General features: G+C 33.7%; 1 protein-coding gene across 1 annotated transcript; it reads right to left on the bottom strand.

Annotated features, from left to right (window-relative positions):
* Nucleotides 1–10674: 10674 nt before the first annotated feature.
* On the bottom strand, nucleotides 10675–11865 carry LOC113722743 (acidic endochitinase-like). Its single transcript, XM_072048279.1, has one exon. The coding sequence runs from the start codon at nucleotides 11822–11824 to the stop codon at nucleotides 10856–10858; it is 969 nt and encodes a 322-aa protein (XP_071904380.1). The 5' UTR covers nucleotides 11825–11865; the 3' UTR covers nucleotides 10675–10855.
* Between the last annotated feature and the right edge of the window lie 761 nt (nucleotides 11866–12626).

Raw genomic sequence — 12626 nt, forward strand, 5'->3', positions numbered from 1 at the left:
TGTAATGTATTTTGGTATTTGAATATTGATTATTTCAAACACTTAAAAATGAATGAACATTCTATTTTGCCTTATATACTAGACAGTAAAATGATAAATTTTTCTCCCTACCATTATGGTGAAAAGGTATTCCAAGTGGAAAGATTTTTTTTATTCTGGACATTTTCACATACCAAACTAGGGGTTAATGTAAAATGGGAGAAATATTGAACAAAATCTTTGATCTATCCCACTTGGCCAAAGATTAGGCGCGATCCTCCGTTTCTTTTGCTTCCCAAATTAGTAGTACGACTTTCCAAGTTGGATTGTGCAAGATACTATACAAATTAAGAAGATTTTCCAAGATACTGTATATTTGTACGAATCACCAATTCGAAGATGTAGAGCTGTCCAACGCAAGAACTTGACTAAAAACCAAAGACTTTGCTCAAAACTAAAAGTTTTCAGAAAGAGAAAGCAATATCCATAATGCTGGATGATCGTAAATGATATATCAAATTTACTGGAAGAACTAAATTAAGAAGAGGACCAATTGCTATAATATTACCTACCTTGAGCAAACTTTAGATTTTCATTTATTACCGGTACCTTTTTACAAGATTTGAACAGGCCTCGAGCTAAGAATTTAAGCAAAACTGAATTGTACACCGATCTTAAGTTTTGAACGTCATTGTTTTCATTATATATATATATATATATATATGTTTTCATTATATATATAAATAAAGAGTAAATTTTATATATACTGACGATGTATACACTATCACAGTTGAATATATGTGTGAAACCCGCGATTTTGGCTCTATTTTATTATAGCATTATTGTAATCTTTCCAATTAATTAAAAAGATAAAGTTTTACGAAAAAAGAAAAAAATAATAAACAAAGTAATGGTAGGATAGGGTAAGGGGTACTAATATAAGTAGCGTTAGGGTTAGGGTTTTATTGAAACCCTAGACAGAAAAATAAGCCCAACCTTACCTTTCTCTCATCTGCCTCCCTAGAGCAAGAGCCGTCAGAGAAGGGAGAAGGAGAAGAAGGCGTCACCGTCAATCGATCCGACAACTAGACACCTAAGCCTGTAAGTCCCAACTTCACACAAGTAATCTTCTTTTTTAAGTTTAGTAGATGTATTGATTATTTTAATAAATTCATGGACGTGTGATGTTGTTACATATAGGTAGATATACATGTTCTTATAGGGGATTTAGAAGGATTCACATCTGGGTTGGTGGAAATAGGGGGGTTAGATCATGATCTTTGGTGAGTAATTGGCCAAATCTGTCTGTTTTGGCCAAGCTTTGCCGCAGGGGAAAGGATTCCAGGGGGGTTGGCCCAAAGGTTAAAAAAAAAAAAATAAATAAATAAAATTTTGTGAAGATGTCGCCAGCAAGTGCTGGCGACAATTGGACGAAATTGTGGTTGGCCGCAATGGAAGAAGAGTCTGGCGACCATGGTCAGACATGGTTGGCCTTTGGCCAACCATGGGCCCCACCAGAAAAAAAAATAAAATAGTAATAATAATAATAATAATAATAAGGAAAATAGAAATGAAAAATAATGATACCAGTAAACAAAAATAAATAAGTAGAAAGGGAGCAATTCAAACTTGGACCAAACTATAGTATAAAAATTTAGTAAATAGATTTCAAATATAACTAGTCCATTTTTATAGTATATTGTGAATATTAAAATTCAGGACCCAGTTTAATATAATTGTTAGAGTTGAGGGTTAGTCATGTAAAATATTACTTTATTAATTAAGTCTAAAGTACTTAAATAGAAATCTAAAACACTTTAGCCTAGCCTGGTTAGATTAAGTTATACAATGTAAGATAAGCTCTAGACTGTTGAACAAAGCGCCTAAAATAATAATGGTAATAGTAGTAACAATAATATGGACGAAACAAATAAAGGATATAAGCGGAAATATAAAGATAAATACAAGTGTAATAAATTAAGACAATAACTACAATAATAAAGAAAAATATATATATATATGTACATATATACATAAATAATAATAACACCTACACACGCACAAAGGTAGGAATAAAGTGAAAGATAATAATAACTAATTAATAAATATATGTAGGTGGTAATAAAAATAAAGTAGCAACGACAAGGACGATAATAATAATAATAATAATAAATAATTATAAATTATAGACATGTATAGTAAGATAACAGTCAAAATAATAAACATGATTATGGATAATTATTTTATTTTAGAAAACGTTACAAAAGGGGAAACTTTCCAAATTAAGAAACTTTCTAAAAATAGAAACTTTCCAAAAATAGAAATCACCCATTTTGAGGGAGATGCTATTAGGGTCCATTTAATGGCCTAGGTATGAATCTTATGCTTACTTAGAGGTTGTATATTTATGTATCTATAGGAAGTAACAACTAATTAGGGAACTCATGCATTTGATAGGTACGGTACAAGGACCTAAAGTAATTCCACTCGAGCAGCTAAACAAAGGTAGGCGGTACTTACCCTTCTGAGATTTCAAATGTGCAAAACGAAATTCTTGTTTTCAATCCGATTTTGTTGAGTTGACTCGATAGGTGTTTAATTAAATGTTTTACTTGGATATTTATGAAAGTTATATTTTATTATACAAAAATGGACCATGCGACTTATTTGAAATGTGTTGATATGTTTCTTATATACAAAATGAGCTGAATCTCTTATGAAAGCCAAGATTTATGTATACGGTATATGAACTGAATTTTGACAAGTGAAGCTCAGAGCAGTCATGGAATAGACGGTAGGGGCTATAGTCCTGTCTAATCGCCATGGTAGCCTGGTATAGAGTCCGACCGATTGGTAAGGTCATAGTAGCTTGGTATAGAGTCCGGCCGATTGACAAGGTCATGGTAGCCTGGTATAGAGTCCGGCCGATTGACCCAAATATGAATGAGATCAATCGATATTCGCGAAATCTATTGGTCGCCCACCTAGAAGGGGTTTAATCTCTAGGCTGAGTACTCAGTAGCCGGTCATTACATGTACTTGTTATGAGCTGATCTCAAAAAATGATTTACGAACCGATATGAAATGATTTATGAACTGATTCGAAATGAGACTTATGAACTGATATGAGTTGATTTACGAATGGATATGAAGAGATTTGTGACTTGAGATGAAATGATTTATGACTTTACAATTTCTAATGTACAACTATCAATAAGATGCTTTTAAATTGCTTGTCCTTCTTTACTGCTGATTGCTTTACAAATGACATTACTTTCAAAATTACGGATGTGAATGATAGACAAACGATTTGAGTTATACTTATACTTGTATATGTATCTATAAAACTAAGAGTGCATGGTCCAACAGAGGGGTAAATATTACCTACTGAGCGATGTGTCGCTCAACCCACTTCTTACCATTTTTGCAGATTTTGAAGAGTATGAATTGGTTTACGTAGAAGACCCTGAGGATGACTTTTATTAGCATTAGATGAATAGAAGTTGGCAGGCTAGCTACCTCTAGTTGCTAGTCTTATTTACTTTTGTTTCCGCTGTTCCAATAAATGTACGAACATCTTGAATATTCGTAGACTTCCTTTTATATGTAATTCGAACCGCACTTTATTTGTACAAAAATTTAGTACTGTCAAGTTAATTTAGTTAATGTAGCCTTGTATTCTTGAGTGGGACTTGGGAGTACGGCGAATGTCATGTGACGGGCACGTGCGGGCTCGGGGCGTGACATTTTTAGTGGTATCAGAGCCTAGGTTATATGGTCCGGAAGTATGTGAAATGGTTTTTGAGGTATTAGGGGTTTTGAGAATTGAAATAAGATGAATTGAAAAAGAGGATTAAACGAAATAAGAGATTCATGTGATTTTTAATATTATCAAAGTTTAGGTTATGCGATCTAGATATATGTTGAACGATATTTGTAATATTAGTGATTTTAAAAAAAGGGAATGAGGTTGGATAGAATATTGTGAAATAAGAGATTTTCATAATATTTAATGATAACAGAGTTTGAGGTACTATTTACTCTTTAGATGAAGTATACCCTAGGAAATGATCAATTGTGACTAAATAAATAGGCTTGAAAATTTGCATGTGTGAATAGTTGAAATGGTACAATTGGTGTTTATGATGTCCTTTTATTGGATGTAATTTTGGTAGTACACCCTACGTTTAAGATGTCGGACGTGTAGGAAATATTATGTGTATTTGAAGTATTGTCTATTGGAAATTAAAAGGAGATGGAAAAATAGATCAAAAGAAATAAGAGAATGCTGTGACATTTTTAGTTGTATCAGAGCTTAGGTTTTATAATCTGGAAGTGTGAGAAATGATGCTTGGCTATTAATGATTTTGGAAATGGGAAGGAGATGCCAAACGATCAAGAGATTCCTATGATATTTAGTGGTATTATAGCTCAAGTTGTAATAGTTGGAAGTAGGTATAAAGATACTGAAGATATTTGTGATTTTGAGAATTGGAATGAAATGGATAAGGGATTAAAAGAAAATAAGTGACTCCATAACATTTAATGGTATTAGAATTTTAGGTTACGAATTTACTGGAATGACCTCAGGTATTGAGATGATGATTACTTTTAGTAAGTAAGTGGTGACTATATGTATATGTTAAGTTGAAAAGGTAACCAAGCCTACCTACCATATATGATTGACACTTATAAAAAAAAAGAATAATAATAATAAAAGGGTATTTAGGGTGTTCTTTTTGTAAGTTTTGATCTTTATAGTACATTTCAAGTTTATCATTTAGGATGTCAGATCTATGGATAATCTTATATCTAGTTGAAATCTAGTATAGAGAAAATTGAAAATATTGAGGAAATTAGAGTGCACAACGAAAGTATGAATGATCAACAATATGATGTCATCGAACGCAAGCAATACACGTTGGATCTTGGAATTTTGTTGACTTATTTTGAGGATTACGATAATTAGATCTAATGCTCAAGACATTTATTAAACTAGCTGATATTATTAGTTTTGGTATTATTACATCATGATCAGTCAATAAATATTTTATAAATTTCTTACAATATATAATTTTACATACTTTTTCCCTAAAAATGAATAAACGGTGAAACTAAAATTTTATTTGCACAAATAGTTTTTAATCAAAATTTTTTTTTAAATATGTACCTTTACCTTATAGTTGCTTGGTAAATATAGTTTCTAAATATATATCTATATATCTATATAAAAAAAAAGACTAACTATATTGAATAATTATATCCTACAATCTTGTGCAAAATATTTTTTTTTTATTATACCCACCCAATCTCAAAAGAGCTTTAGATAAAAGTATTCTACAAAAAAAAAATATTTTTTCCTTATTGTATAGAAAAATCTAACAATAATTCTTGATAAATTCTCTTTGTACCCTAAATTCTAATGCTGCAAGAAGTATAGTTAGTTGACTTATGTATTTCAAACACTTTCAGTTTCTAAACCTGTATGAGTTTGAAATTCTATACATAGATAAATATTTTACCAAAGTTATGATAAAGTTATTATATTCAAATATGAGAATTTGACAATAATTTTTGCATAAAATTTTCTAAATTTTTGTATCATCAAGAAGTTTGTGAAATGATATTTGAGATATTAATAATTTCGAAAATTGAATTGAGCTAGGAAAAAAAAAATGACCAAAGGAAATAAGATTCCCATGACATTTTTAGGTTATAAGATCTGAAAATAGGAGTGATGCTATTTGAGGTATTATTGATCTCTTTGGAATTTGAAATGAGATAGATATGAAATTTGAGGGAAATAAGGGATTTCCATCACCAATTACAAATACAGTGGGCAGGAACCCATATATCGAGATAAGGATTATTTTGTGATAGTGGATAAGTAAGTTGTGATAAAACGTGTGACAAAAGAAGAAATGGTACTGTTAGAGCCTCTGGTATCTTTTCTATAGGTTGATCTTTATAGAGCATTATAAGTCGATATTTAGAATGCTGGATTTGTGAGAGATATTATGACCATCTGAGCTATATAAATATGAAGATGGAAGGTATTAAGAAAATAAGAGTGCGCAGCAGAAGTTTGATGGAATTAAATAAGGGAATCCAATTTAGACATTGTAGGAATAGTTCCAAAGATGTATTGCAAGGACATTGAAAATTTTGTCAACTTATCTTGATGTTTATGTCTTTTAGGTTTCGAGGACGAAACCTTTAAAAGGGGGAAGAGAATGTGATATCTAGTCTGAAAATGAATTGTGAAAGTAGTGTCGGATTAGGACCCTAAATTCATGTCTAGATTTTTGGTCGACCTACCAAAAGATTATAGGGATTGATATCTAAGACTAAATACCGCCTTCTACCCCCAAATGAATGGACAATCAGAAAGGATCGTACAGACATTGGGAGACATGCTAAGAGCTTGTGTTCTAGACTTCTCGGATAGTTGGGATAGGTTAGTGAAACTAATGGAATTTTTGTACAATAATAGCTATCACAGCGGAATAAGTATGGCACCATTTGAAGCGTTGTATGGGCGAAAAGGTAGATTGCTCTTATATTGGGATGAAGTAGGTGAAAAGCTAATCATTGGCCCTGATGTAAGGAAAAGAACTTTAGAGAGAATTAAGATTATTCAAGAAAGACTAAAGGTAGCTCAAGACCGAAATAAGAGTTGGGCGGATTTAAGGAGAAGACCTTTAGAATTTCAAATGCGAGAAAAAGTATATTTGAAAGTATCCCCCCATCAAGGGAGTGATGAGATTTGGAAGAAGTAACAAGTCAAATCCGAGGTATGTAGGACCTTACGAAATACTGGAGAGAGAGTTGGACCTTTAGCATATCGACTGACTCTCCCACCTGCTTTGTCGAAGATACATAATGTGTTCCATGTCTCGCAACTGAGGAAGTATGTATCAGACCCGAGTCATATTTTGGAGGACCAACCCGTCGAGGTGAAAGAGAACTTATCGGTGGAGGAAGTTCCTTTAAGAATCGTAGACCACAAGGATCAAGTGCTAAGGAGAAGGACCATACCCTACGTCAAGGTGCAATGGACGAACCATACACCACGAGAGGCAACGTGGGAACTAGAAGAGGACATGCAGAATAGGTACCCATATCTTTTGGATCAAGGTACGCAAGTTTCGGGGACGAAACTTTTCATAAGGGGGGTAGAATGTGAAACCCGTGATTTTGGCTCTATTTTATTATGGCATTATTGTAATCTTTCCAATTAATTAAAAAGATAAAGTTTTACGAAAAAAGAAAAAAATAATAAACAAAGTAATGGTAGGATAGGGTAAGGGGTACTAATATAAGTAGCGTTAGGGTTAGGGTTTTATTGAAACCCTAGACAGAAAAATAAGCCCAACCTTACCTTTCTCTCATCTGCCTCCCTAGAGCAAGAGCCGTCAGAGAAGAGAGAAGGAGAAGAAGGCGTCACCGTCAATCGATCCGACAACTAGGCACCTAAGCCTGTAAGTCCAGACTTCACACAAGTAATCTTCTTTTTTAAGTTTAGTAGATGTATTAATTATTTTAATAAATTCATGGGCGTGTGATGTTGTTACATATAGGTAGATATACATGTTCTTATAGGGGATTTAGAAGGATTCACATCTGGGTTGGTGGAAATAGGGGGGTTAGATCTTGATCTTTGGTGAGTAATTGGCCAAATCTGTTGGAGAAAAGAAAAGAAAAAAAAAAAAAAAAAGAGGAGAAGAGCAGCCGCCGCTCTGTTTTGGCCAAGCTTTGCCGCAGGGGAAATGATTCCAGGGAGGTTGGCCCAAAGGTAAAAATATATATATATATATATATATATTTTGGGTGAGGATGTCGCCAGCAAGTGCTGGCGACAATTGGACGAAATTGTGGTTGGCCATTGCGGCCAACCAATGGAAGAACTTGGGTCGCCAGAGAGTCTGGCGACCATGGTCAGACATGGTTGGCCTTTGGCCAACCATGGGCCCCACCAGAAAAAAAATAAAATAGTAATAAAAATAATAATAATAAGGAAAATAGAAATGAAAAATAATGATACCAGTAAACAAAAATAAATAAGTAGAAAGGGAGCAATTCAAACTTGGACCAAACTATAGTATAAAAATTTAGTAAATAGATTTCAAATATAACTAGTCCATTTTTATAGTATATTGTGAATATTAAAATTCAGGACCCAGTTTAATATAATTGTTAGAGTTGAGGGTTAGTCATGTAAAATATTACTTTATTAATTAAGTCTAAAGTACTTAAATAGAAATCTAAAACACTTTAGCCTAGCCTGGTTAGATTAAGTTATACAATGTAAGATAAGCTCTAGACTTTTGAACAAAGCGCCTAAAATAATAATGGTAATAGTAGTAACAATAATATGGATGAAACAAATAAAGGATATAAGCGGAAATATAAAGATAAATACAAGTGTAATAAATTAAGACAATAACTACAATAATAAAGAAAAATATATATATATGTACATATATACATAAATAATAATAACACCTACACACGCACAAAGGTAGGAATAAAGTGAAAGATAATAATAACTAATTAATAAATATATGTAGGTGGTAATAAAAATAAAGTAGCAACGACAAGGACGATAATAATAATAATAATTATAAATTATTATAAATTATAGACATGTATAGTAAGATAACAGTCAAAATAATAAACATGATTATGGATAATTATTTTATTTTAGAAAACGTTACAAAAGGGGAAACTTTCCAAATTAAGAAACTTTCCAAAAATAGAAATCACCCATTTTGAGGGAGATGCTATTAGGGTCCATTTAATGGCCTAGGTATGAATCTTATGCTTACTTAGAGGTTGTATATTTATGTATCTATAGGAAGTAACAACTAATTAGGGAACTCATGCATTTGATAGGTACGGTACAAGGACCTAAAGTAATTCCACTCGAGCAGCTAAACAAAGGTAGGCGGTACTTACCCTTCTGAGATTTCAAATGTGCAAAACGAAATTCTTGTTTTCAATCCGATTTTGTTGAGTTGACTCGATAGGTGTTTAATTAAATGCTTTACTTGGATATTTATGAAAGTTATATTTTATTATACAAAAATGGACCATGCGACTTATTTGAAATGTGTTGATATGTTTCTTATATACAAAATGAGCTGAATCTCTTATGAAAGCCAAGATTTATGTATACGGTATATGAACTGAATTTTGACAAGTGAAGCTCAGAGCAGTCATGGAATAGACGGTAGGGGCTATAGTCCTGTCTAATCGCCATGGTAGCCTGGTATAGAGTCCGGCCGATTGACCCAAATATGAATGAGATCAATCGATAGTCGCGAAATCTATTGGTCGCCCACTTAGAAGGGGTTTAATTTCTAAGCTGAGTACTCAGTAGCCGGTCATTACATGTACTTGTTATGAGCTGATCTCAAAGAATGATTTACGAGCCGATATGAAATGATTTATGAACTGATTCGAAATGAGACTTATGAACTGATATGAGTTGATTTACGAATGGATATGAAGAGATTTGTGACTTGAGATGAAATGATTTATGACTTTACAATTTCTAATGTACAACTATCAATAAGATGCTTTTAAATTGCTTGTCCTTCTTTACTGCTGATTGCTTTACAAATGACATTACTTTCAAAATTACGGATGTGAATGATAGACAAACGATTTGAGTTTTACTTATACTTGTATATGTATCTATAAAACTAAGAGTGCATGGTCCAACAGAGGGGTAAATATTACCTACTGAGCGATGTGTCACTCAACCCACTTCTTACCATTTTTGCAGATTTTGAAGAGTATGAATTGGTTTACGTAGAAGACCCTGAGGATGACTTTTATTAGCATTAGATGAATAGAAGTTGGCAGGCTAGCTACCTCTAGTTGCTAGTCTTATTTACTTTTGTTTCCGCTGTTCCAATAAATGTACGAACATCTTGAATATTCGTAGACTTCCTTTTATATGTAATTCAAACCGCACCTTATTTGTTTAAATTATTTAGTACTGTCAAGTTAATTTAGTTAATGTAGCCTTGTATTCCTGAGTGGGACTTGGGAGTACGGCGAATGTCATGTGACGGGCACGTGCGGGCTCGGGGCGTGACAATATGATACATATCCAATATTTGAGTTTTAAATTTAAATTTAAATTATGTGTCATGCACTAATGATGAAAGTGTATACACTGTCAGTGTATAGAAGATTAATTCATATAAAAGAAAACAATTATTCATCTTTTTCCTGGATTAATATCTGCAAGTGATGGAAGTTTAGTTACTAAGTACGTTATTGCATATGAAACAAACTTTGCATAGAAGCTAACAGAACAGTAATATTCTCAACAGTAAAGGTGTACTGAAATGTAAAATGCTCTTGAATAAATATATTGATTTTGGAGAATAAATATCTGATGATATTATTGTTTTTTTATTTGATCTCGCATGGCCCAAGGTTCCTCATACTAAGTAAAACCAGGAACTTGCATTGGAATGCGGATTGGATCAAGGGCTGTTATCTTGAAATTCTTTGTCTAGCGAGTGAGAGATTTTGATCTAGTACCTTTTGCATGTTCTTTTTTTTTCAATACCCTTTTTTTTTCTGAAGAGTAAGGGGAAATTAAAACTAATGATATTGTTCGTGATAGTTTTTACTCAAGAACAAACACGAATTAAAAAAAATCAAACGCGACTGCCCTTATTTTGGGGATTGAAAACCCATGTTTTATTTATTTATTCAATTTATCTCTTGCAAAAGCAACCCGGATTACATTTCATCTCTCATAGGATAATGAGAGGAACTTATTTATTAACATGATCTCTGGCTTAAACCACCAGGACTATACTTATTTCATCTCTCATAAGATAATGAGAGGAACTTACTCATCCACAAAAGACTTTATCATGGACTTTCTTGGGTACTTAATCGTGGACCTGCGATCAAAAGTCAGAGTTTCAGGGTTAACATAAGGCCTGATTGCCTGACTATAATTCTCGTCATAGTATACGTTCCAAAGCATGACGCCTCCATAGTTGGGATAGTCCTGGACCTGGGGAAGAACTTCACGAATAAGCATCCGATGTGGAATGTAACCGCCAGAAGGAGCGGCTTCAGGGGATGCAGGTAATCCCAGGAATAGTTTGTTAACTCCTGGATGTGAAGCCCAATGAGAGCTCCAACTGTTGATGAGGTTGTTGGCATTGCCCATACTATACTGACAAGGCGGATTGTTGTAAAATTGCACCCACACATAATCAAAGAGGCCAGTTCTGGTAGCAGCGTCAAGATAATAGTCAGGATAGGAACATTGTGGTGCTGCAGATAAGTGCACCCTTCTCTCTGTTGTTCTATATTCTGAGAGCGCCTTGGCGAGATCATCCAAGAAATCCCTCCTTCCAGCTTGGATATGAAAGTCTATACCGTCTAAGACAGCATCGCCTAATGGACGATTTTCTGATTCACCGCCAAGGAAATTATTATAGAGATAGGACGCGACTTCCTTAGCATCATCGCGTGAAGAAAGGTTTGGAGCTCCACCGAGAGAAAGAAGCACTTGGATGCCTCGTTTCTGGCAAGCTTTTATCTCAGAACTAAGCGAGGAGCAAGCGCTTGGCTCACAATGCCCAGCTAAGTTCAATTCTGGTGTCTGGCCATTGCCATAATTTATCAGAAAGGCAAGATTCACGTAGTCATAGGTACCTCTCCGGCATGCGTCTTCCAGGCTTCCTTCGTCGGTGTTTTGGCCCCAGTAGGTGGCAATTCCAGCAGCATCGGAAGACCTGATCACTGAAGATATCATCAACAGCGATGTTATTGCTATGACTAGTGCTCTAAAACAGGGAGCCATTTTTTCCTCTCTGTTGTTTTTGCAGGCTTGCTTTCGTGTGTATTTTTGGGTTTGGCGTGCATTTGGTTGCCCAAAGATTGACCCTTTTATAGATGAGTCCAGCTACTTGTGTGGCGAATTGAAGACGGGCCAAATAGTGGCCATCCCCCTGGAGGTTCGTGTAATATGTGCTTCATCAATAATACTTGATAGTTTACCCAAAGAAAAGTATTATTCGTTGCTTAAGTATCCCGTCGATACATTATTGACAGCATCAGTAAATTTCTTCACTCATCATTTCAACTATAGCACAAATATCTTTTTATTTTTGGTTCTTGGAGAACTTACAAATGCCATAATCTTATAAATGGGTATTGAAAATATTTAAATAAAAACTAATATTATAAAACTCAGTTTTGACTGTTTGAGCGAACTGATTGAACTATTGATCGAGTAGCTTTCTGAACTAAACCAAGTCTCAAACTAAGACGGATCAAAAAATCGGTCTAGATAGTAAAAACCAACTAGATCGTTTGGTCGGACCAACGAACCGTCGACGTGTTTTTACTAAACCGTTTTGAGTCTTGCTTTTCTTTTTTTAAAAAAAAAAATGTGGCCCCACATTAGCATATATAATTATAGGAAACGATTAACGCACTATACTTTTTGACATTTTACCATTTAGCCCTCATACTTACTTTTAGATTTCAATGTTACCTCATATTTAAGTTTCTATCATTTCACCTTTAAAAAATTATAATTTTGCTCAAAATTGTTTACAAAATCCAAAATTTCTTACTATTCGTGTTCCTATCCACTTAAC

Source organism: Coffea arabica, chromosome 5e (genome assembly GCF_036785885.1).
Source record: "Coffea arabica cultivar ET-39 chromosome 5e, Coffea Arabica ET-39 HiFi, whole genome shotgun sequence".
Taxonomy (NCBI): Eukaryota; Viridiplantae; Streptophyta; class Magnoliopsida; order Gentianales; family Rubiaceae; genus Coffea; species Coffea arabica.